General features: G+C 42.2%; 1 protein-coding gene across 1 annotated transcript in view; it reads left to right on the top strand.

Annotated features, from left to right (window-relative positions):
• LOC136679384 (cGMP-dependent protein kinase 2-like) overlaps positions 1-25,167 on the top strand; it is a 28,173-nt gene extending 3,006 nt beyond the window's left edge. The window contains exons 2-19 of the mRNA XM_066657882.1: positions 4,166-4,656; positions 6,717-6,883; positions 7,674-7,787; positions 9,287-9,392; positions 10,540-10,603; positions 12,078-12,155; positions 15,789-15,883; positions 17,188-17,256; positions 17,352-17,450; positions 18,108-18,255; positions 18,969-19,105; positions 19,971-20,060; positions 20,676-20,817; positions 21,129-21,292; positions 21,516-21,638; positions 23,025-23,087; positions 23,778-23,844; positions 25,072-25,167. Of these exons, the coding sequence (XP_066513979.1) occupies positions 4,166-4,656; positions 6,717-6,883; positions 7,674-7,787; positions 9,287-9,392; positions 10,540-10,603; positions 12,078-12,155; positions 15,789-15,883; positions 17,188-17,256; positions 17,352-17,450; positions 18,108-18,255; positions 18,969-19,105; positions 19,971-20,060; positions 20,676-20,817; positions 21,129-21,292; positions 21,516-21,638; positions 23,025-23,087; positions 23,778-23,844; positions 25,072-25,167 (2,313 nt within the window). The remainder of the gene's footprint in view (positions 1-4,165; positions 4,657-6,716; positions 6,884-7,673; positions 7,788-9,286; positions 9,393-10,539; positions 10,604-12,077; positions 12,156-15,788; positions 15,884-17,187; positions 17,257-17,351; positions 17,451-18,107; positions 18,256-18,968; positions 19,106-19,970; positions 20,061-20,675; positions 20,818-21,128; positions 21,293-21,515; positions 21,639-23,024; positions 23,088-23,777; positions 23,845-25,071) is intronic.
• Positions 25,168-27,009: the final 1,842 nt, after the last annotated feature.

Genomic DNA, 27,009 nt, shown 5'->3' with positions numbered 1-27,009 from the left:
GCTTCCTCTTTAAGGCTGATTTGTGGTTTGAACAGACTGCTCAGCGAAGCAGAAATGGACATTAAATGCGTCTCTAGACAGATTTCAGTCGGAAAGGATTGGAGCTTAATGCAGTGATGAGTCTCAGGCTTTGAAAAAATCCTCTGAAGGGAGTGTGTCCACAAATGGCTGTGTGTGTATTGAACACTTTGGAGATTATATAAGGCCCTGATACAGCAGCGATGTAAAGCCTGAGTGCTGCAGTGCACCATGGTTATGGCACATCATCTTTATAATAATCAGAAAGATATTTATAACATTATTATTTTAAAAGAAATTCCAAAGCTTGAGTGTCTTTGTGAAAATAATGTGGGACTGGGTAATAACAAAAGAGGTGAGAATTGTTTGTGTGCTTTATGGCATCATCTTCATTGTCCTTCTCCTCCTTATCATATTTATCACCATCATCATCATCAGCACTGTCACTATCACGAACAATACTCCTGTGACCATCAATGAAGGTAAAATGTAAGGAGAGAAATTATCTCGAGGCCAGGGAAAACAACAAACCACAACAGACATAGAGAGTATATAATACAAAGTAGTGATAATACACTATATTGCCATCCAAATGATTGAATTCAGGTGCTCCAATCACTTCCCTGGCCAAATGTGTATAAAGCCAAGCCCCTAGGCATGCAGACTGCTTTCACAAAGGTTTGTGAAAGAAAGAGTCGCTCTCAGGAGCTCAGTGAATTCCAGAGTTGTACCAGGATGCCACCTGTGCAACAAGTCCAGTTGTGAAATGTCCTTGATACTAAATATTCCACAGTCAACTGTCAGTGGTAACAAAGTGGAAGGGACTGGGAACGACAGCAACTCGGCCATGAAGTGGTAGGCCACGTAAAATTACAAAGGTGGGTCAGCAGATTCTGAGGGGCATTGTTCGCAGAGTCAATCACTGCAAACTTCCAAACTTCACTTGGCCTTCAAAGTAGCTCAAGGACAGTGCATGGAGAGCTTCATGGAATGGATTTACATTATCATCATCATCATCATCATCATCCTCATCATCTTCATCAGTACAACCACTGTTATCTTCATCATTATCAGTTCTACAACCACTCCCATCATCATCATCATTTCCATTAACTTCTGACATCATCATCTTCATTATTGTCATCATCCTCATCCTGATCATCGTTCTCCTGATTGGTTTACAGAGCTCGATGTTGGCTCAGTTCCAGCAGCAGCTCGCGGGCGGGTCAGTTGTTGTGTGAGTGACGTGAAGTGACTCGTGCAGTGTGTCTGTGTATCTGCGCGCGCGCCCGGGCGTGTGGCTGATGCCCTTCATTCACAAGCAACATCACGCGGACTCTCTGATTCTCGTCTCTCTCAGATGAAGCTCCGCGAGGCATCGTGAACGCGCAGAGGTGAGTGAACGTCTTTTACGCGTTTAGAGTCCGGAGAAAAACTTCAGTGCAGCCGTAGAATCCCGGAAATAAAACAGGTGCAGCTCTCGTTAGAGACACAACTCAACGTCCCGCAGTGTGTTTTACACTCGGGCAAGAGCTGACTTCTCTACACACTCCATGCGCACACACACCATCATTAATAATGTACAGCTATTACAGGAATATTTCAGTGTGTGTATCAGTGATGAACTGAAGTCAGGAATCAAATGCGTTCAAAACAAATGCAGAGTTTGACTCCCTTTGTTTCTGATGACTTTGGAATCTTGCTGTGAGGATTTGGTTGCATACAACCAAAAGAGCAGTTGCTGATGTCGGATGATTAGCCCTGGATCACCACTAACTCACCCCAAAGAGATTGAATGGAGCTCTTGGGCACTGCTCCACTGCCCAATGCAGGAGGCCTGTATACCCCTCTGGCTGGCACTTGGCACTGAGCATGGCTAACTGAAACTGGCGCTGCTGTTTCTCCCATTTCATTGTGTGAGCACTTGAACATAGTCAAGTTCACTTTATCATAAGCAGTGTCTACAAATTCTGGACAGATGCTGTAGCATGTTCACAGTCATGTTACATTTGTTTCACGTCATGGCGGATATTACAACACTGTGATGAATTCAGTACCACAGACACTGACTTTGAAACATCCCTCAGCACACGTCAAACAACAGCTATATTCACTGTGTGTGTGTGTATGTGTGTATGTGTATTCCATGTTTCCCTTAAGTTATGGGGACCAAAATCTGTTTATATGCTCACAAGCTCATCCCCACAAATTATATCACTGCAGTTTTAGATGAAGACTGGTTTTATGGAGGCTTCTGGTTAAGGTGAGGGTTGAAGAGGTTTTGGTCAAGGTTTGTGTTAGGCTAAGCTTAGGGTTAGTACTAGTTTAAGGGTTAGGGGTAGGGTTAAGTGTGTTTAGTGGTAGTCATTGTCAAAATGAGTTTCTCTGAAATGAATGTGAGTGAATGTAATGTACCCACAATGTATGGAAATTAACATGCGTGTGCTTTCCTCGATGTGTATGGTGTAATAGTGTGTGGGCATTGCTCTCTTGTTCGGTCAGAAGTCCATTATAGTAAACACTGTGTGTCTTGAGCATTTTTGTCTCTGAGTGGGTGGGTCCAGTGCGAAATGAAGTTTCTATTGAGGCCTGGTGCTGTGGAGGGCTACGACTTAGAGGTACAGCAACCAAATGATTACATTATTTCTACAACTTTATTAAAGGCAACATTCAGTTTTAATCAAAAAGTACTTTTTTATATGATTCTGAGAATGTTTCCTCACTCTTTGCTGCTCTCCAGTTCGTTTGTTTGCTGGAAATAATGTGTTTCTGAAGCCCCGGTGTCTGTCTGTCTTTTTCTCTCTCTCTGCTCACGGCAGAGAAATGGCATCTGGAGGTTTTTAAAGACGTCCAAACATTGAAAAGCATGAACAACGATAAGGACATTGCTCTATTCCTGCTTCATCGGTGGGTAATATTGACCTAGTTTTGGCTGTAGATGCAACCTACTCTAAATTCAGCAGAGCGCTAACTGCATGAAAGTAAACGCAGACCAAACGTGCCACAGAAATAAACAACTCCTGTAACGAATGAGTTTCTGTGCTAATTCAAACAGACAAGTTAAACGTCATGTTTTTTCTCCTCAAACACACCATTCCACTCTAAAATACAAGGATCTTCTGAATGTAAACAAACGAGAGAACTGCATTTCCCCACAATTGCAGACGTTTGCCTTTAAGTAGTGAGAATAAGATGAGTAATGTAAAATATAACAAAATAGACCTAAGAAAACTGTGATAAATTGTGCCCTTATCTTAGTAAGCCGTAAGAATGACTTTGCTATTTTGTTCCCACACGTTACTAAATGACCTGTCACAAATGAATGATCTGGTTCCCACACTATATCCAGTTCTGTCCATGGTTTAGGAATACTTATCCCACACTTTAGTAAGTTGTGGCCACACATTTATGTTCATTTAGAGGGGAAGAGACCAGGGGGGGTTGATAGGTGTGAATGTTGTGTGTGTTTCACCAGTGACTTCCCAGAAAGAATGACATCACTGAGCAGCACTGAACCCACCGGAGCCATTCAACACCACTCGGGGGCTACTGAATTATTGATCAATCCACTCTATCACTTCAGGCCCCCGGTCTCATTTAAATCTCACTCTCTGTATTTGCCTCTGTGTCTCTCTGTCTCTCTTTGTCTCTCTCTCTCCGTCTCTCTCACATTTTGGGGGATGATTCATTAACAGATAAGAGACGCCTAACCTTTGTCATCAAACAGATTTTGTGGTGTAAATGCCAGCACCGAATCTGATATTAATAAATAACAACAGCTCACCCAGACATTGTCATGAGTATCATAATTATCACTATCATACTTGTCATATAACCATCAGCTTTAATGTCATCTCTCATTTCTGTAGCCATTGGAAGGAACAGGGAGAATTTGGTATTGTACGTCTACAGCAGCACAGCTGTTGTGCATATGTTAATACACTGGTCAGCATTTTCTAAAAAACAGTTGATACAGAGTTATACACACAAACCCTTCTGTGTTAATGAAGTACAGACCAGTGTATTGAGCTTGTGATCCTAGCTATTGAGTGGATGTAGCAATAACAAAAACTGCAAACAAATAGGCATAGTTTAATGTCATACTTTCATTACTAACATGTTGTCCTCTTTGTTGTTACTCCTGTAGTTCACCAACATGGGAAACGGCTCCGTCAAACTGAATCCCTTCATACATGTCAATGGATCGGCCAAATCCAAGGTCAACTCGGAGTCAAACGGCGGTTCCCAGATCCTCAGGATGAAGGTGGAGGAGCTGGAGAGCCAGCTGAAGAAGAAGGATGAAGAACTGGCCTCTCAGCAGCTCCAGATCAAACAGCTGGAAGAACAGCTGGCCCAACAGCACCAAGCCATCGCTGACATCTCGGACACTCTGAGGAACAAGTGCCTTCAGATCAGCAAGCTCCAGGAGGCTCTGAAAAATCAGGGTGATGTGGAGCTCTTGTCTTCACCAACAAAGACCAAGTTCAGCCAGAGACTCAGTGGCCTGCTGCGCGAGACCCTCAATAAGAGAAAAGGAGCTAAAGCTGGGGTCTCTGCAGAACCTTCCTCTAGGACCTATGACTCCAGCACCATGCCCAAGTTCTACTTTGAGAGTGCACGAGTGTGGAAAGAGCCCAGGTTAGTCCTTTGGTCAAATATTTCACTAAAAGGTCTATGGTGATTAATATATATCCAGCTGCAATGCTAATACTGAGGTTATGCTGTTGTTAAAAGGAAATTCCATCAATTTTTACATTCTGCAACTGCAGGGGGATCTCATGAGCAAAATTCTCAAATCTTACCTAGAACCTTGCTCCCACAGTTTGTATTTTGCCTTCAGAGTTTAGGAAGGGGTTAACTTCAAACATAAATGAAGCCCAGATTCTGACTGTAGTCGGTGGTAGTCAAAATGGTGGTCACTGACAGTAGTCAGTGTGTGAGTGTGTGAAACTGTGCACAGGTGTGAGTGACAGGGTGAGTGTGTGAAACTGTGCACAGGTGTGAGTGACAGGGTGAGTGTGTGAAACTGTCCACAGGTGTGAGTGACAGGGTGAGTGTGTGAAACTGTGCACAGGTGTGAGTGACAGGGTGAGTGTGTGAAACTGTCCACAGGTGTGAGTGACAGGGTGAGTGTGTGAAACTGTGCACAGGTGTGAGTGACAGGGTGAGTGTGTGAAACTGTCCACAGGTGTGAGTGACAGGGTGAGTGTGTGAAATTGGTTACAGACGATGAATAAATGAATGAATGTTTGTTACTGATTCAGTAGTTAACTGATTGCTCCTTGGTCCTAATGCATGCCTAATTAATGTGTGCCATTCAGATGCTAATCTCTACTGGGACTGTGGTGGGGAAGCTCTCATTACAGCAGGTCACTCATGTTGGCCAAATGTTCAGCTCATGAAACACCGTTTGGAGACTAATTATTTGTTCTCCATGCTGGTGTAGACAAAAAACAACTGGTGCACTTGATAACTGAGAGAAAGAGCCTGAAGAGCACTTTAATTAGGTTGTCTTGAATAATTAAGTTAAATATTCACCACAAATGCACAATACAACTGCAGTGATTGCCCAGCTGCCTTAATTTACCCAACAATCAGACACAGACTGAGCATAATGCTACATAATTATAGGCTTGTATAGGTCTGATCATTTATTGCAGTGTTGAACCAGGACAATTAGAACTACTTTATATGATCCAAAGTTTACCGACACCAGCTCATCCAGCATTTCTTCTTTGTCTCCGCTTTGATGCAGAAGAAGCTTCTACAATTCTGAAAAGGCTTTCTTCAAGATGTTTTTACAATGCAGTGCAGATCTGATTCCATTCAGCCATGAACATGAGGGAGTCAGGTCCTCATGTTGGGTGATTAGTTCTGGACCATAAACACCACTCCAACACATCCCAAAAGACATTTTCCTTTAGAGAGCACAGCTCTACTGCTCCACAGCCAGTGCTAAGAGGCCCAAGGGCCCTTTCTAGCCCATGTTTGCCATAGGGCATGGTGTCTATTTCCCTGGCATGGTGGAGTTTCAGGTAGCGTCACTGCCACACAGCACCAGGGCCCTGGGATCCTAGTTTGAACCTTGCATCGGGTCACCGTCTGTGAGGAGTTGTGGGTGTTCTTCCTGTCTCTGTGGCACCAAAAAGTGTTGGTAGATGATTTGGCTGTGTGATAATGTCCACTGGTCTGACTAGATGAGTTTGTAAAATTGTCCATAAGTGTGTGTGTGTGTGGGTGAACGTGTGATGTCCTGTAATGGATTGGCACCCTGTGCAGACTGTGTTCTTGATCCAAAACAACACGGATCACACTGAAGTGGTTACAGATGATAAATGAGTGAATGTTTACATCAGCGATGAATGTGTAAAGCAGCTGTATTCCTCAATTAGAGAAAGTGTGTATAAGCTTCTGGACTGATAGTTTATTTACTGAATATTATACTAAATCTGCTACAATGACCTCTTCTAAAGCAAACAGTAGTCTGAGGTCTTGTTAGTGCATACATCCCTCAGGGGCTTTTAGCCTTTTAGGAAACACAGAAATTATTTTTATGTTATAAAATATGTTATTTTTAGGGCAGTTTTTTTTTTAGAATCATCTTCATGTAGTTTATCTCATATTTTATTGTACATTTTTGTGTAGAAAGTTAACAATAATGTCAGTGGTGTAACTTTGAAGAATGTGTGATCTGACAGTGTAAAGAAGCTCTTGACAGATGCCCTGAATAAAAACCGCTATCTGAAGAAGCTGGAGGGACAGCAGATCAAAGACATGGTGGAGTGTATGTATGAGAGGACCTACCAGCAGGGAGAACTTGTCATCAAGCAAGGAGAGCCAGGGAACCACCTGTTTGTACTGGCAGGTAGTGCAAATGCATTTTCCATGACACATTCCATGAGTTGCCCTTGTTTTTGTTGCTAGTTAAAAGGAACTGTTTGGCAAAATTCAAATGTACAGTTTTCTTTTCTCTCAGATTCTCAGCAGACACAGCCAAGGTGTCCAAATAACTTTCTTCTTTAGTTTTACATATATACAGCACATAGCCCTTGTAATTATGTATCTTGGTGTGATGAGATTTGAAAAAAAAAAAAACAGAAAGACTGGCAGATGGCTAGCATTGTGGCTAAAAGGTTTAACATCTTTTTATCCTTTTTATAATGGAGAAATCTCCCTCCAATGTTAGCAGGTGGTTTTGGTAGCTCTCTATCAAAACACCTTACATTAGTTTGGCTTATGTCCTTTGGCTGAAAGGGCTAAAATTTATTTAGTGTCCATTTTGTGCTGGTTAAAAATGGAGAAGATAAAACTGACCACTGACTAAAAATGTTAGGCTAATAGATACCACCTAGCTATTTATTAGCATGCTACGCTAGCTGTCTAGATTAACTAATAGCTGAATTTGTTTTGTGGTTGTATGATGTATGAGTGTTGCCAGGATATCTAAGATTTTGCACAAGCAAATAAAGTATAATTGTATGAATAACATACAGTGGTATTTGTTTTGAAAGAGGCAAGGGCAACATATTGAGATTTTTATTTACAATTCTGGGTGCAAGCCACAAGAATTTCCCACTCAGCATCAAGAGCTCACACACAGTGAGTGGAAAGTGACTACCCTGGACTGTTTTTAATTTATTATTATTATTATACAGATGGCAACCTAGAAGTCTATCAGAACACCAAACTGCTCACATCCATCACAGTCTGGACAACTTTTGGTGAACTGGCCATTTTATACAACTGCACCAGGACGGCATCAGTGAAAGGTAAAGTGTGTCATAGCTCTTCAGAACGGGAGATTAATTGTGTGATAGCAAGAGCAGACATTCTTAAAGGAACATTCCCTTCTTCTAAATATGAGATCAGACATATTAAAAATGTGACTAGACTAGGAAATCACCAGCAGAGATAAAGTGAAATGTGCATATCATTCTCCCACTTCAGGTAAAATGGTAGATCTATTGTTTATCCTGAGCTCAGAATTCTGCTTGGACAGCGCCGGCTACACTGGTGTCTTATGTAAACACAGTGAGTTCAGACTTGGAGGACATTTCACACTCTGACGTTTAAACACACTGCTGCCCGCAGCCATCAAATAAAGGCAAAGAGAAAATACTGGAACACCTTGTACGCTCCTGGTTTCTCTGCAGTGCAACGTTTTGGATAAATCAGCAATTTAGTTTGTTTTGGCTCAAAGAACTTTCTCCAATCAAATGACCATGATGATGTCAGGTATTTATAGAGTGGCTCTAAGAAGAAACCTGTTCATGAACCGCAATATAAACTCCGAGAAGAACACGGAGCACAAATGAACTTCTGGCCGTGTCAACCCCGACACATCAAGTCAAGATAATCATATTTGAGTTCATTCAAAATAATATTTCTGGTGTCGAGTAAGATATTTATTTAAGATGTACTAATAGGAGAAAAATTATTAATAAGACAGTAGCTACAATTTAAACATATTCTGTGATGAGTTCAGTGTGGCAGGCCGGTGCTGCAGGTAGTTTAGCTGCCACACAGCTTCAGGCTCTTGCAGTTATGGGTTCAAAACGCACACCCAGGGTCAATGTCTGTGAGGAGTGTGGTGTGTTCTCCTTTCCTCTGTGTGGGTTTCGTCCAAATGCTCCGAAGCCAATACACCATAGTTAAAGACTTTAGTAAATATAGTTGAGGCTCATTCATCTGTGTGATTTAGAGGAGTATCTCTTATTGTAGGGTCACTCCCTGCATTACATCTGGGAGTTCAGTGGTCTAAAAATGATAGGCACCCGTTTAAAGAGATGTGGAAAGTCATCGTTGGGGCCATGCCCCAAGGTAAAAGAACAGACCTGAACGCTTGACCCTCCACTGTGAGGGGGTCTGGGGGCTCTATTTTGCTGAGATGTATGTTCTAGCATGATTTGAGTCCACGTCCCCTAAAGGAAGTGGTCCCTTCCGAGATGACAATGCCCCCATCTACAGTTGTCTCAGCTGATCACTTAATTAATACCACACCGTTGGCAAACCACTTTGATTAATAAATCTTAACCATTGTAACTTCTTAATCTTGGCAGTGGTTAATCAGTCCTGTAGACTTCCCTTGACCTGACACCCTGCAATCACTTCCTAAGAACACTATTGGAAGCAGCTGTTGTTTCCTGGTGACTGGTTCACTGCAAGTTAATCTGGTCTCCAGCAGCGAGGCAGAGGTCAAGTTCTGGCAGCACGCCCCCTTTCCTCCTAACCTGTCTTGCCTCCTACTGTCTTGTTGTTGTTGTTGCAGCGGCCAGCAACGTGAAGACCTGGGTCCTGGACCGAGAGGTGTTCCACAACATCATGAGGATGACTGCAGAGGCTCGGCATGAGCAGCACCGCAACTTCCTCAGAAGGTGATCCAACAGATTAAAAACCACACCCCAGAGTCCATAATAGCCTCATGTTACAGTCCCAGCTTCCAAGGCCATCAAAGAGAGATTTCCCCAAACAAGGCGAGGTTCAACAAGAAAGAGAGACCTCAAAATTGTTGTGAAAGCTGTTAAAATTCTTTAAGTCCACTGAGAAAAATTGGCGTAGAAACATGGCTCCTGTTCTAGATGACACCAAAGCTGTAGACCTACCAAAGCTGTTTAACATCAGCCATTCATGCTGAAGTTATAAAGAGTGTTTCACACAGGAGAGCTACTTAAATAAGGCATGATGTCTGGGCAGCCATTTAGAATTGAACATATTTTAATCACCATTGCACAGTAGTACAACAAAATAACACTTAACCCATCCAAGGCAGTGAACACCCTCAGAATATCTTTTGGTGGATCAGTGGATTTACACAGAACAGGAGCAGGAGGCAGCCCTCAGCACCTAGGTAGCAGTTGGGGGTTAGTTGCCTTTCTCAAGAGCGCTTCATCTGTGAATAACGAGGGAGGAGAAAGCAATGGTCATGGGGATCGAACTGGCAACTCTTCAGTCTCAACTGTGCTCCTCAGACCTTTAGGCCACGGCTACCCCACGTAGATTGGAGCTTATATCTAACCACACAAATGTTATGTGGTAAAATAACAAGAAAAAGTTAGAATATCGCCTCTTTAAATCTGGAACACCTGGTGCCTTCCTGTTTGTATGAACCTATCAAATCCCTAAATGACAACACACCATGTGAAAACTTCTCAGATGTCAAGGTGTTTAGTTTTAGTCGATTTGGGTTCACAGGGGAAATGCACAGCCATGCCAGATAGGGGTACTTTAGGACCACGATCAGGGTCTTAGAAGTATGTTGGAAATGCCCTCCTTGACCCTATATATACAATTTTGGATAGAAACCAGGACTGGAACCCAGTGGACAGATTCTGTCTGAAGGCTAATCTAGTCATGTTAATAGAAAAAAAAATAAATGGTTGAGATAATCTAATTTGAGCTGAAATAAACACAAGTGTTCTTTATTTCCCCTGTACCAGATCTTCACTCTTCACCAGATCTTTATCATGCTCTAGAGATGCTTGGCAGTCATTGATAGCTTCTCTTCCTTTCCTAAAATTCCAGCGTTTCACTTTTGGCCAACCTACCAGAGGACAAACTGACGAAGATTGTTGACTGTCTGGAGGTGGTAAGTGAAGATCTTATCTGCTCATAGTTGATTTGATATGCGATTGAACATGAGGCCAGAAAAATGTTACACCCACCATCAATGATCCTGTTGTTGGACAGGGCAGATATTAAGTCTGTCATCTCCTGGCCCCGTTGATTGTTATCATAATTTTTTGACATTGTTCCTTTAATTATTTGACTAAGGCCAAGTGAAACGGCCCTGCGTTTGGAGGTGGATGGTGGAAGTTTTGGGGGCAAGGAGGTGGAGGGAGGGACGGAGGGCTGTGATTTGTTAAAGATGTGCGTGACAGCCAATACAAGCTGCTGACTGATTTATTCCATGGCTCTCAGAGGGGCCGAAAAAGCCAGTTTTTCTGAAAGAGTGTGGGCTTTGTCAGCTTTGTGTCAAATAACCTTCCTTGCATTCCCCACCTCCTGAAAAAACTTCAAGGACATTCCTCTCGATTGTCGGTCCCCGGGGTCAAATGGGAGAATTCTGTTATTCAATCATTCCGATGGAGTTGATTATATTCCCTCCCGAGGGGTTGGGAAGCAATGTAACTCAATAGTGGCACAGATGTTTCAGCCTGCAAAATGCAGATAATGTGGAGCTCCATCATTAAACAGTGGGGAATGGAATGTGGCGAGGGAGTCTTGGAGTGGACAAACGTTGTGGAGTTGCTGCTATAAAGAGGTCCAGGGCTCGCCTGGAGAAGCTCTCAGGGTCCGGCCAGGAGGACGCGTGCTTGGTTCGTGGACAGACTGATAGGAATCGTGCTTATCTACAGAGAATGACCAGAACTAACATGGCTTTCCGCAGCTTCCAAGAATCACCAACTGCTCTCCGATGACCACAGACAATATGTTACAGACATAGAACATGGCTGTGATGTCATAGTTATATCATATGTAATTTTAGGTATGATCCACAGTGCTGTGCAGACGGAGACCAAAACGTATGTTCATTTTTCATTGTCGGGGGGGGGGGGGGGGGGTGAAAACATCATGTGTTCACTCTTTGCTCTTTTAACAGCTTCAATTCTTTACCAAGTCCTCGCAGTAAGACATTTCAATTAAACTTCAACCCTCTCTAATGCCCTGTTTCTGTGTCCTAGCTCCAAGTGCTGAGAACATTCTTTCAGACCCACAAAACTACACAATGAGTCCAACTCCCATTCTCCCTCTGGTTGGTTCCAAGCTGTGGAAAATAATGTTTAAATGAGAGATGATGATGAGCAACAAAAACATGTGTTTTACCTTTTTACTGGCAGTCGTTTAGCAGGTCATTTTAAAATTTCTCATGAATTAAGACAATGTTCTCCACAGTCATCAGGGGTTTCTGAGCAGCTCAGAGCTTCATACTGAACCACCCATTGAAAAAGAGCAGCCTTCCTGTGGAGTCTCCTCTGGGACAGTCTCTCCGGGAACGGGTCAGCAGTGACTCAATGGGAAATCAATAACTAAATGAGATCTTTCTTGTGTTTCCTCATTAGGAGTATTATGACAAAGGAGACTATGTCATCCGGGAGGGAGAGGAAGGAAACACCTTCTACATTATCGCCAACGGAAAGGTAAAAACAGACACAAGTCATTACTTTTTGGCTTTGAAATAAAGCTTAGCAATTTACCTCAGCGTGTTTTGCTGAAAGAATTGTAGCCATATCATGTTGTTTATTGCATGCGGCGAAATGCATAATTGCCCAATAGTCAGTGTCATAAAAACAAGGTGTATCTCAGGAATGGTAACTTTATGGAAGAAGGAAACAGCTTTATTAACTTAAATGGATGTGAATATCATAACATTTTATATACTGGCCTATTCATCATGACCCGTTCACATAAACTTTTGTATACAGTCCGCATTATTAGCAAATTCACCTATATGTTTAGGCTCCCATCCCCAACTCTGATGTTTAACCCTCCACATACAGCTTATATCATCTGAACAGAAAAGTATGTAATGAAATGGGACACTCTGGTGCAGCATATCTATCTATCTATCTATCTATCGTTACACTTATATAGCGCCTTTCTAGACACCCAAGGACGCTTTACAATCCACACTGCTCAGAACACTCAGAACACTCAATCCACACACACACTGGTGAGAAGTGGCAGCCAAACGCGCAAAGCCTACTCTCGACCAGAAACGACCGTCCACCTGGAGGACTGCATCGGGCACTAGGATTTCACCCAGGACAGAGCGCCAATCCATATCTGGGCACACACACACACAGACATTCATTCACATACACACTCATTCTCTCACACACCAGGACCGTTATTAGACAGAAGCCAATTCACCTACCCTCCATGTTTTTGGACTGTGGGAGGAAATTAATGTAAACTCCACCCAGATGGGACTTGAACCCAAGATCCCAGCACTGGGAGGCGAACGTGCTCACCACTAAGCCACCGTGCCGCGCATATGAGCTTAACATCACCATGTCCAATGCCAAGCATGTACTAGATGAGTATAAAATCCCCAGCACTGGACTGTGGAGCTGTGTAATGGCGCTTTTCTACTACACGGTACATGCTCTACAGGAGTCTTCTCGCTTTTTTGTTTTCTACTACAGCGCTCAGTCACAGATCCAAGGGGCATTGGAACCTCTTCAAAAAAACGACGGCCGTTGTGAGTCGGACAAAAACAAACGTGATCTCTACTGTAGTTTGTACTTACTGTCTGCATTTTTTCAGGATCAACACATTTCTCTCTGGCCAATCAGAGCTCTGCAAGGTTTACACGACATGGTTAAGTCTTTACTCAGCTCACTTGGAACCATAAGCAAGCAGGTGCTTAAAAAAAGTGCCCGATTTCAGGTACCAGGTTTGTCTAATGGAAAAGCAAGAAAGTAGAGTGGAGGAGAGTAGGAACAGTGCAGTGGAAATTGCTATAACTCTGTTCTCTGAAGCCATGGAGCTCAATCCCATTCGTTTTCAATGAGTTGGAATTGGGTTTAGGATCCAGAAATTAATATCCAACATCAGGTACTGGTACTGCTTTTCAATATAAAAGAGTAAATATATTCCTGATATTCCTCTTTTTTACATTAATACATTTTATAATTAACTTTAAACCATGGAATTTAAAACAGAATGTGAATCAAATGTATGTAATTCATGACCTTATTGCTTTCTAAAAGTGGTATAACTGCAGTGTTAAAATTGTGTGGTACCTCCAACATGCATTGAACACTGTTCATTACATAACTGGCTTTGTTATGAATTACGTAATTACCATTACATGTGAAGTCAAAGTCAATTTTATTGACGTGCTTTATCACCGCAGATGTGCTGAGTGACAAACACAATAAAGATGCTCCAGAAAACGGTTCTACATTTCGCACAGAAGAACAGCAGATAACGGTGCAATAGATACAAAGAATAGATAAACAAGAATGGCATTTTTGAAAGAATTAGACCAACATTTTGGTGTAAATGGGCTATGAATGTTGCATGTTATCATCAGCTGTTATTTCTTAGTCGTCATCTGGATATTTCAGTGGTATTATAATAAGAAGAAATAATAACACTAGACGTCTAAATCCAGGGCTAAATCCATATAATAATGCCAGCCCTTTTCCGCTAGTCTTTTCTCTGATCTCTGTTTGCTGAAGGTTACAGTATGTATTATTCAGTGTTTATCTTGTCCTCTAAATCCCGCTGCCTAGAAGTTGCCCCCTGTTGCTTACCCACTTTCACTAACCATTTCAACAGGAGAAAATATGGAAACTTAGTGGAGAAAGTACTCTGCTGTGGACATGTTCCCCTTGACCTGCCTGACCCTCAGAGGGGCTGTATAGGACACTCTTGGCCACTTCTGTGGGAGGTAGAGGGTGTTAAGGTAAATCAGTAACCTGACACTACAGGGGTTAAGAGACAGAGTTCTTCCGCTGGGAAGCGACAGGAACCGTTTAGCATCAGCTCTCCGTGAGCTCTCCAGGCTCACTGTGGCCCTAATTGGGAGAGGGGGAGGACAGATGTTTTTTCGGAAGTGTGTGTGTGTGTGTGTGTGTGTGTGTGGGGGGGGGGGGGGGGGGGGTTGGGGTTAAGTGGCGGAAATGATGCCTCTCGTCAGCCTGTCGCCACCGTGTCCATGATGGTGTGTTGGGAATAAAACACCATTAGATTTACTCACTGAAAATCTGAGTGTCAGGTCAAGAGGGTCAGTCACGGATCAATTTACAGAAGCGAGGAGGATGCAGATGTCTCATTGTGGCTGTAGAGAGATGGATAGAGAGATAGATAAGGTACTTTAAAAGCAGCTGTTTGTGGCCTCCAGCTGATTCTATTCTTCTGAAATCAAGGGTATATACAACGCAACATGGTCCCCCTTTGCTCCAGTAACAGCTCCTGGTGTTTTCGCACTAGGTGTAGGGACATTGCTGTGAAGGTTTGATGGCATCAAGGACATAGCTAAGGTCTGTTATTGATGTTAGATATTTAATTTTGGATCATTAGTCAGTGGACACAGCATCCTACATTTCTTACATGCTTTTCTATGGTAGTATTTAACAGTGCAAAAATGTGTCTACAGTCTTAGTGCTTTAAAGGGCACTGATTCTACCCCATTCCCACATTGGCTCTTCATGAAAAGTCTGAATACTTTGGTCAAAAAACCACAGTAATCAACCCCCACAACAGTGTTCTCCCACATCTAAACAGCCCTGTTCAGAACGGCCACTTTCAGAGCCTGTTCCTTTAAATGATAATAAGCCGCTCGCCCCGACGCCGAGCGCACAGCAGTGAACAGCGAGGAGCAAATTTTTAAATTTGTTTTTGCTTGGTTCTCTTTCTACTCTGTTTGTGTTTTCTTCGTTTTTCCTTGTCTTTGTGTTCTCACATAAGCGCTGGTCCAGCGCTGTGATTGGAGGAACTCAGTCGAGGGGTGGAACAGTTCTAAAGTGCACACAGACTACAAAGGAAGCAGCACAAAATCAGAATGGCTCATTTTATCCCATGTTTTTGGCTTAGGCAAATTACAGAAAACAAACTCAATGGTCTTTTTTTACATTGTGTGGGTCCCCAAATTGATGCACACATGCACTGAGCATGTGATTTATTATTTTTTTTTTACAGACAAATTGTATAATATGTCTATTATATAATATTTAAAGAGGCTGAATGCAATAATCAAAAAATATTTGGCCATACAGTATATGTAAAGATAAGTGTATTCTGGCTGATGGTTTGCTGCCCAGGTCAAAGTGACACAAAGCACAAAGGACCACGAGGACCCACAGGTCATCAACGCCCTCCAGAAAGGAGACTACTTCGGGGAGAAGGCCCTTATCAGGTATTTTCCTTCAACCACCTGAGAAAACTGAGCAATACCTTAGCAACCACTATGAATACAGTATGTATGGCTTAGTAACAACTCCACAACAACTTGATAACACAGCAACTGCTTAACAACACCTTAGCAACCACTGTTAATATTGTAGAAACATGTTAGCAACACCTATTAGGGTTGCCACATCTGAGTATATGGTGAGGGGGACCAGCACGCTACGCCTGTGTAGGTGCGGGGAAGAGAACACTGATGCAACAGTAGAATATATGTTTATGTAAAGGTGAATGAATATGTGAATGGAAGTGTGTTTTCACGAAAAACCGGGACAATAGGCGTCCCGAGAAGGATGAATAATTTTCCGGGACAGTCAGTTAAAGGGAACAATCCTGGGAAAACCAGGACATGTGGCAACACCTATCCACCACATGACATATATTACCATTAGCTTAGCAACCACCTAGCAACATGCTAGCAACTACCTTGTATAGCATAGCAATCAAATAATAACAGCTTATGAACAGCCTTGTATATCACAGCAATAGCCTAACGATACCTTAGCACCCACCTTGACTAATATAGCCACTACCAACATTAACAAGCACCTAAGATACTATCGCAAATGCCTAGCAACAGCAGCACCTTGGCAAACACCTAGGACACCATATTTATTATCTAGCAACTACAGTACAAACCATGGCAACAGTGTAGAAACGCTTTTCAGGTCAGTTTAGAAGTTCCTTCATGAACATTACCCATGTTTTTTTTTTCAAAATCTTAAACATAATAGGACAAAATTTGTGTGTATTTGAAAATATTTAAAATATTGTTGTTTATATGTAGCGGGTGAAACTTTTCACATTTACATGGTTTAATACAGTGGGTTACGAAGCTGCATACCAAGCAAAAATCTAGGTACCCAGCCCATGTAACACACCATATTACAGTAATAAGAGTCCTCATTCAAGACCCCTAAAACTGCATTAGCTCAAACCTGTGAATGGATTCAAACTGTAATCTGCTCTGAATAAGTGCATCTGCCAAATACCATAGATGGAAATGTAAAAAAGGTGCACGTAATCTACTTTTAAAAACAGTTTTATACTGAACCTTTTTTCCCCAGAACTTCTGGAATGATTAATTATTTTTATTATGATCCTGTGCATGTATTTGTGAAGTATTTATGGATGTATGTGTCAGTGGAATGTCTCTTACTGGTTTATTAAGCTGATGTATCATTCCAGAGAATTCCAATGTTCCAATGTGGTTTTACTCAGGTCTAAATGCACATTTCCCACTCTTCTTTCCAGTGATGATGTGAGGTCAGCGAATATAATTGCAGACGAGGATGGAGTAGAATGCCTCGTCATTGACAGAGAGTAAGAACACAGACTTTCCTTTTCCAGCAGTGTGACTTAAATGGAGCATATCTGAGCTTTATGCTGTTTCTAAAGAAATGTACGTTTACCCTCAGGACGTTCACTCAGACTGTTGGAACCTTCGAGGAGTTGAAGAAATATCTTCAAGGTTATGTTGAGACTCTGGCTCGTGACGACAAGAAGAGAAATGCCAAGTGAGTGGTGATCTGGAACTCTGTGTGATAAAATCTCCTGCTCTATGAGCTACAAAGGTTTGATTAAGACTCGCGTGCTTCATATGCTATCGTGAGGCTGTTAAATCCAACTCTGCCTGCCCCATGAACTACCCAGTAAACAAGGAACATCCCTGGGTCTAAAAGTGGTCTGTCCGTCAAGGACATATTTTAAACATCAATGGACGTCCAAAATCCATCTTAATAAGTTAGTTAAGTGGTGACCAACCGATAACGTCAGTGGACGTCCAAAATACGTCTAATAGTCGTCTTTTCAATGTCTGTGTTTGGACGTCTTTTCAACTTTCATTTTCAACCTTAAGAGAACGTTGATTAGACGGCAGACATTACGTTGTTTCAACGTTGAATCAACAGCTAAATGTTTACTAGGTACCGTGGCAGTAGAGGGGTGTTTATTCTCACATGGCCTGCACTGTGAGCAACCGTGGGGCAAGTAAAATGTGCTATACTCATGTTGCAAGCTGACACAGTCCTAATTCCACCCTGCAGTTTCCACCTGTTTGCTATCTGATCAAACAATACCAAGCTAGTATTAGTGCAGCCACCCCGGGTTATCAAACAACATCATACAAGAGACAGCGATTATTATTCCTTAAACCTTTCTGGTTTCTCTTGCAGGCGTTCAGGGAGCAGCACTCCTCCCAGTTCACCCCTGTCTCTCGACCGAATCCAGCTCAAAGATAAAGATATTACCTCCTCTATATCCTTCAGTCACCTGGAGATAATCGCCACTCTGGGGATCGGAGGGTTCGGCAGAGTTGAACTGGTCAGAAACACATCTGCAGTGGTCTCTCACATTTTGACTCTGTGGCTTAGTTTAAAATGTAACATTTAAATTTCAGCTTAACTTTTTTGGCCCAACTTTTGAAACATATTCACAGTGCTGTCTTTTTTACATATTGTGACATAACGTGAAAATCTCAGCTCTCATACACAAAGCTTGATGAGGAAAAGAGTAACAGAAATGGTTTACAAGAGCTAGAAATAAGATGCTTTTACAGTAACGTTTTTTAGTGTAAGGGGCAGTCATGGCCTGGTGGTTAGGGAACTGGGCTTGTAACTGGAAGGTTGCTGGTTGCATCCCCATGGACATGACTGACGTGCCCTTGAGCAAGGCACCTAACCCCCAAATACTCCTGGGGTGCCGTGGCTAGGGCTGGCCACCGCTCCAGGCATGTGTGCTCACTGCCCCCTAGCGTTCACTAGTGTGTGTAAAATGTTTGTTTCACTGCATGGATTGGGTTAAATGCAGATAACAAATTCCTCTGTGTGTGAGCACAGTGGCCAATAAAGTGATTTTAATTCTAACTCTAATTTGGATGTGCCTTGTAAGTTAGCATGTGCCTTTGCTAAAATAAATTTGTAAGTATATTTGTATATCTGTAAATATATTTTTGGATTTGAGGAATAAACATATTGAGGAAAGATGTTTGGAGTAAACATGTCTTTTCACATTGTGGTAATGTGCATCCTCCACAGGTTAAAGTGAAGAATGAGAATGTGACCTTTGCCCTGAAATGTATTAAGAAGCGTCATATTGTGGACAACAGACAGGAGGAGCACATCCACTCAGAGCGGAGAATCCTGAGCGAAACCAACACTCCCTTCATTGTTAAGTGAGTTTCTCTCTGAGAATAATAGGAGCTTTATTTTGGTGCTGAGCAGCACAGCAATAAGATCCTGAATGTGATAAACTGCACTCTATCGTCGGGTTTGCTCCTACACAAGGACTTGTCCAATTTTTCTTCTGAAATTATGAATAATAATAAGGAGTTTGTCCCCAATCTTATAGTCTCCTATGTGAACCTAGTGTCCACAAAGTTTTGGACACATTGTGTAGCTGTTCATTTTACTGAGCGAATATGATCTGTATGTTTATAGATGTATTTTATAGAGAGTAGAAACATCAAATCAAATTAAATTCATTTGTATAACGCTTTGGCGGCACGGTGGTGCAGCAGGTAGTGTCACAGTCACACAGCTCCAGGGGCTTGGAGGTTGTGGGTTCGATTCCCTCTCCAGGTGACTGTCTGTGAGGAGTGTGGTGTGTTCTCCCTGTGTCTGCGTGGGTTTCCTCCGGGTGACTGTCTGTGAGGAGTAGGGTGTGTTCTCCCTGTGTCTGCGTGGGTTTCCTCCGGGTGACTGTCTGTGAGGAGTGTGTTGTGTTCTCCCTGTGTCTGCGTGGGTTTCCTCCGGGTGCTCCGGTTTCCTCCCACAGTCCAAAAACACACGTTGGTAGGTGGATTGGCAACTCAAAATTGTTCGTATGTGTGAGTGAATGTGTGTGTGTGTGTTGCCCTGTGAAAGACTGGCGCCCCCTCCAGGGTGTGTTCCCACCTTGCGCCCAATGATTCCAGGTAGGACAGGTCCAATTCAGGGACCCACCGTGACCCTGAATTGGATAAGGGTTACAGATAATGGATGGATAAAAATACAGAAAGGTGTTCGTCCCAGTAACTGTTTTTTTCTTTTCTTTTCTAGACTGTACCGCACCTTTAAGGACAGTAAGTACGTGTACATGCTGTTGGAGGCGTGTCTGGGTGGAGAGATCTGGAGCCTACTGAGAGACAGGTTAGTTTACTAGCAATAATTTGACCTGATTTGACAGTACTGCTCTGTTTGGTGTTAGTTTCATAGAGAATGGATTAATAGAAATGTTCCAATAGTGTTTTTTACAAAAAAAATCCCATTCCCATAACTCGCAATAAAAATACATTTTTTTAGCGTCTCCTGTAAAGTTCTGTGTTTCTTTACATAGCCATTTCTATAACTATAATTCTAGGCTATATCTCCATCAGTGTCTGTATCTATATGTCTACATCTAAATCTATATATCAGTAACTGTCTACACCCTGATGTCCTGTGGGATCTGTAAGGGGCAGTCATGGCCTGGTGGTTAGGGAACTGGGCTTGTAACTGGAAGGTTGCTGGTTGCATCCCCATGGACATGACTGACGTGCCCTTGAGCAAGGCACCTAACCCCCAAATACTCCTGGGGCGCCGTGGCTAGGGCTGGCCACCGCTCCAGGCGTGTGTGCTCACTGCCCCCTAGCGTTCACTAGTGTGTGTAAAATGTTTGTTTCACTGCATGGATTGGGTTAAATGCAGATAATGATGCCAATAAAGTGATTTTAATTCTAACTCTAATTTGGATGTGCCTTGTAAGTTAGCATGTTCCTTTTTTAGGGGAAGCTTTGATGAAAACACCACTAAGTTCTGTGTGGGATGTGTGACTGAAGCATTCGAATACCTCCACAACAAAGGAGTCATCTACAGAGACCTGAAGCCTGAGAACCTCATGCTGGACTCAGAAGGATATGTAAAACTGGTGGGTAAGGTTAATACAATGCTCTGACTGTTAGAGTTCATGACATGCACATTGAAGAAACCAGCACTGATAAGTTTGCATTTCAAGCAATTTTATTTAGTCCTCCAACTCGTACAGATTCACGGTAGCGTTTGAAGAAAGTGATTTTAACAATAGCATCAGCACAATTTGTTTGTTATCTAAAACCTGGCTGAAACATGGTCACCTATCATGAGCGTAGCAATATCCACAACACTACACTTGCTAGATTTTGCTGGTAACTGGTTTATACTGGTTTTTCAGTACAATGTTTGCTTTATTTTCTCCTTCAGGTGGACTTTGGCTTTGCTAAGAAGATCAAGTGTGGTCAGAAGACTTGGACGTTCTGTGGGACTCCTGAATATGTCGCCCCTGAGATTATTCTGAACAAAGGCCATGGTCACAGCGTGGACTTCTGGGCACTAGGAATCCTCATCTTTGAGCTTTTAACTGGAAGGTTTGTATTAATTAACTCTTCTCACTTGTCTGGAGCTACAAGACTAATCTGATTAATGCTCTTGTGACTGGAGGCCATCGGATCCTTACAAGGAATGCCTCAACTTCTAGGATAAATCGTTCAAGTCAATAACCAATATTTCAGAAGATTCCCATTTGTGTGTGTAACTTATTAGCGACTGGGATTTCAAACCTAATTTTAAAAATCCAAACTCTTCCCACAGCCCCCCCTTCTCTGGTTCCGATCAGATGATGACATATACCTTCATTCTGAAGGGCATGGAGAAGATGGACTTCCCAAAGAAGATCTCCAAGAGGCCAGGGGACCTTATACGAAGGCTCTGCAAGTACGATGGTCAAGAACAGCTGATGGTTTATGGCGGCCCAGAGAGTCAACTTACGAAACAAAAGCTAGGAACATTAGAGTTTTTAGGGAGAACACATATACATCATGAGACAGGGATTCTCCTCTTTTTTTTTTTGGAGTTTGGGGTGCTGATGGACCCCCAGAACAGACCTGGGTGTTCATATGAACAGAAGAGTAAATATAATATATTCATGTGCTGCTGTTTATTTTATTATCCAGTTAACAACAGCAAAAATACATTATTAAAAAAATTTATACTAGCAAGTGGGCCTTCTGGAGGGGAATGCTAGTAATATATTGCAGTTCTCCTGTAACGGTGGGTGGACTGAAGGAGTTGGACGCAGATTGAAACAAAAGAAAACCAAAGAACCAAGCAAGACTAACAGAAACAGACTCAGAATGAATCTAACACTGCCGCTAAATGAAAAGAAAACCAGGGAACTGAGTTTAATTTTGATAACAGACAGGAACATGTATAACAACAAGACACTGTAGAACTACACAAAAGGACTACAAACTGAAATAAACAAGAGACTGACTAACTAGGACTAAATGCTAACAAACAAACACTAGAAAGAACAAAACTGGATCCCAAACTAAAAGCTAACAAGAGTCTCAAACAGGGAACTAAACCAGCTGCACAGTAAACTAATGTTAGGACAAAGACACAGAGCTAAGGCCTGGGAACTCAGAACAGGAACATCAAGAGCAGCCCCAAAAAGGAACCATGTCCACTAAAGACAACACAGAAACAGGGGGCTTATTAACAAGAACACAGACAAGAAACGCATGGGAAGGATAATGAGAGCGCAGGGCAACAAAGGAGACACAAGTGAAGACACTGATTACAAGGCGGAGCTCCTCAATCACATGACTGACCAGGAAACAAAACCAAAGTGGGAAAACAAAAATCAGTGAAAGAGCGTGACATCTCCTTTAAAGCAACACTAGGTTGTATATTTACCTTATAATTACATATTCAAAAACACTGTGATGCTCCTCTGACCAGTAATGGAGATAATACAGCCTCTGTCAATGCTACTCTGGGCTCAGCACTGCAGAAACTGCACTATGTAAATTAGAACATGACCCCCCAATTCCTCCTGATTTCAACACAGTGCTGTAAAAGTGAGTAAAACTCTACAACTCTAAGGGGAGCCCAGAGTCAAAAATACACAATCTCACCTAGTGTTCCTTTAATTAATGGGTTCTCAGCTTTTGTTTACTTTGGAGTTCGTGTTTGGACTCTTTTGGCCACCGTAGCTGTTTTTATTCAAACGTAAGATTATTTCTTAGTGTGGAAAAACAAGAACAGTGTGGATGCACATTAAAGCACCCAATTTTGTTTTCTTCTTCCTTTCCACAGACAAAACCCCTCAGAGAGACTTGGGAATATGAAAAATGGAATTACAGACATAAAGAAGCACAGGTGAGGAGAGCATCACTGAGGAGAAGTTTCCACAAACTTCTGTGGAACCTCAGGACGGCACATAATGGCCTGATGAGATTTGTAGTACTCATCCCCTGAGAATGGTCTGATAACAGACAACAGCAATTTCTTCTCCTCCAAGTTGTAAATAAAGAATAAAGGTGGAATCTATCAATGCTGTCAGAACCGGGGAGAGATGGTTGTCTCTTGGGGTGCTGGGATCTAACCTCACCTCAGATCACTCTCTGTTAGGAGTTTGGTGTATTCTCCCGGTGTCTGTGTGGGTTTCCTCCTACAGTACGATGGCTGTGTGTAATTGTCCGTAAATGCGAGTGTGTGCTTGATGGGGTGAGTGTGTGGCGCCCCGTCCAAGATGTGTTCCTGCCTTGTGCCTAATGACTTTAAAGATTAACCCTGATCAGGATGAAGTGGTTACAGAAGATGAATGAATGCACAAATGAATGAATGAGTGTTGGAACAAATCCTTGTAAATGAAAAAGAATAATTTCTTGATGAATTGACCAATGGAAACACTTTAAAGACCATTCATCTCAGTTGAAATTTAGGGATGTTTTATGGTCCTCCTGAACATCTTCAAATTAGGAGACACTAGGTTTTGATTCTGACTGTGATGTGCAGTAATGTACAGAAACCATCTGTGTATTACAGATGTCTGTGTTTTATCTGTAGGTGGTTCACTGGTTTCAGCTGGACCGGTCTGAAAGCCAGGACTTTGAGCTCCCCTCTGAAAAGAGAGGTAAGAAAACTAAAGCTTTCCTGATGTGGAGGAGCATGGTTAAAGATTTACTGTCTTTAAAAAGACTGCTAGAGACTATTTATGCATTGCTCTAGGCGTGATGGTCTACCGTTTCTGGACAACTGGTCCTTCAGCATTTCTTCTGAAATTAAGGAGTGTATTCCTTTATAAGGAGTGTAGTGAAGGTGAAATGTACTTTTATTTTCAGCAGTAAATCAAACCTGTATCCACACACACACTGCTGCATTTCTTCCTGCCATTCCTAACCAGCAACTTTCTGATCCCAAATCTGCTTCTCGAACCTTTGGGCAATCGCTGGTTTTTGCACGCAACCCATTACATGGAGTGAAAACAGACATTACTTCTAAGGGGAGAACGGTTGTTAGCTTAGGATAGTGTTGTGCAAGCGCTTAATGCAATTCTGTTATTGATTACGCAGCTAATTACACATATTGATTACATAGTGCAGGCTAGATGAATCTGGGGACATGTTTTGGAGGGACTTCCCATTGTTTGTGACATATTTTGTGGCAGTTGAGTGTCAAAGGTCATCAACAGATGTGTATTGCCACATTACATCCGGCCTGCACGGCTATATCTGAGTCTCTAAGCTGTTTCTGAGTACAGAGATAACATTTGCCCTCTCTCTGGAAGGACAGGATGGCCCTCCTTCCCCTGTCAGTCAGCACTATGACCTCCAACACAGGCATCTTTTAGCTGATAGAGTAGGTGTACAAATAGATCATTTTTTTGTAATGTATAATTGTGATTCAAAATTCAAACTTTCTCCTGCTTTTTCGTCATTTTGTGGTAACTGTTGCATTGAAAATTACAGTTTTATTCAACAAAAAAAATCTTTATAATATGGCGAATGAGTAGAATTTATTGGTCACTGCATTTGTTATGAGTTTCATCAGGAAAAGCATGTGACCAGTGTGTTCTGTTCTTGGGGATAATAGTGTACCCAAAATGAGATGATGATCTAAAGTATGATCTGGGCAGTTAGTTAGTGTTCTCCTCTGAGCATGTTGAGCCGTTAAGAGGCAGCAACTCAAAACTAATTTTAAAAACTAAAACTAGTTTCCAACATTTCTGAGGAAGCACGTGGAGATCATCAGTCTCCGGGCTTAATGGTGTCATTCATGGGATTGGGGAGCACATATGAAATATAAATATATATATAGGCTCCAAGGATCAAAGCTAATATTTGTTTCTTGCCCTCGTTAGGTGAAAGGACCTACAGACCATAGCCACTTTGACAACTACCCTCCTGAAGACGAGATTCCTCCTGATGAACTCTCGGGTTGGGACGAAGACTTCTAGCAGCATTTTTTATTTTTTTGTTTGGCTATTTTGTTTCATCTCTTTCCCTCCTCAACTTACCTCCAAGTGAATACAGCCAAAACATCTCCACCATCCTTCTTCTGTAGCCACAAAGCCTTTATAATCACAATGTGCAACACAAAGCTCTTCACAGAGCACTGCCTTCAAAGCGCGCTGTGTTAGTGGTGGAGTGGGAGGCAGAGTGGAGGAGGTAGAGCCAAAGGGAATGTGGCACTGGAATGGACTGGGCCCATGTTGATTCAGTGATATCAGTGGCTTTGTCCAGTTGTGGTCCACACCATGAAATGATGACCTTAGTGTTACTGGCTGCTTTCATCCTGTTGCCGTTTGTTGATCTATTTTTTTTTTCTTTTGGAGGCTCTTAGGTGCCACAGAGCTCTCCCAGGAGCTTCCCTCCCTCATCGTTCTTTTAGGGTTTGAGTTCTGGCTTAAATCGTGTGAAAGCAGAGGCAATATTTACCATCTGACGTGTTGAATTTCTGTGGACAAACAAGAAGGTGAGAGGTGCTTGGTTTTTAGAAGTGACAGCTCACTAACCGCCACACTCTTGAGCTCAGTAACAGCCTGTGGGTGTGAAGGCCAATAATGTGACCTCAGACAGTTGACCACAGGAGATGAGTACAGCTGCAGTTTCTGTAACTCGAGTGGAATTGTGTGAATTGTGTATATTTATATCTGTGTTTACAGAGGAATGGTGTGACTTTCTAGAGACACAGATGTGCTATTTTCAGTTTCTTTGAGCCAAAGACATTTTCTAACCCAGATCTGTACATTATATGTTAGTTTCTACTATTTATTAAGATACAAATGCCCAAATGTTTGTAGACACCTGTAATAATTAGGGAATAACACAATGTTAAGCTGCATGCATTGAAGACACTGCAGATCAGATCAGAGCACTCTCCTCCGGCACACTGGTCTGTCTGGTGACTGTGGATAAGGGGCACTTTGAGAGAACTGGTGATGAGGTCACGCCCCTCGCTGCCATTGTACGCTTAGCTGAACCTTTGTGTGCTTTTAGGTCCTTTACACCTTTATTTTCTACACAAAACATGGGAATTTCTTTTTTAATTCATCCGAGAACTTACATTTCCGTTTCGGCATAGCTGCTCGAGATGAGGGTGGGTACATGAGCTTTGCCTGACGTAAACAAGGACTACTGACGTGCAGACTGACCAATTAAATGTTTACAGAGAAGGTTATCGACCAATAACGGTAGCTCTACAGTCAGACCGTCCAATCAGAAGATATTAGGCTACTTCACCACGCCCCCTTCTCACTCAAGTGAACCAATAGGAGTAGGGGAGGGCGGGACTAGTTTGTGAACGAAACTTCTCGAAGTTCTACGTAAGCTCTAGAAAAACAACATCCCGGACGTTTGTGAAATTCCCGGACATTTTTTTAAGTCTAAAAAAGAGGACATGTCCGGGTAAAAGAGGACGTCTGGTCACCCTATGTGTGTCAGAGGAGGCATGTGCTTGTACCCACCCTTCCAGTGTCGGTGGCATTTTGTGTGACTTAGTACCAGACTTGGACTAGAGCTGTACTCTAGAACCTCATTCTTTTAAACATCCTTCCTTTAAAATAAAATTGTGACGGCAGCAGAAAAATTGGATTATTTATTGAATCATTTGCTTGAAAATGAAATTTAAAATATGTTTTTGGCTGCATCTGCTGTTTCTACTCACAAGGTAAACCCATCCACCCACTGCGCTGAATTTGTAGATGCTGGGAAACAAGCTCAGAATGTATTTCTCTAAATATTCTGATCTTATCCTCAACTTATTCTGACTTTAAATTTGAAATAGGCCTGTTATCGCT

This window comes from Hoplias malabaricus, chromosome Y (genome assembly GCF_029633855.1).
Source record: "Hoplias malabaricus isolate fHopMal1 chromosome Y, fHopMal1.hap1, whole genome shotgun sequence".
In the NCBI taxonomy this organism is placed as follows: Eukaryota; Metazoa; Chordata; class Actinopteri; order Characiformes; family Erythrinidae; genus Hoplias; species Hoplias malabaricus.
This window is presented reverse-complemented; position numbering and strand designations above follow the sequence as displayed.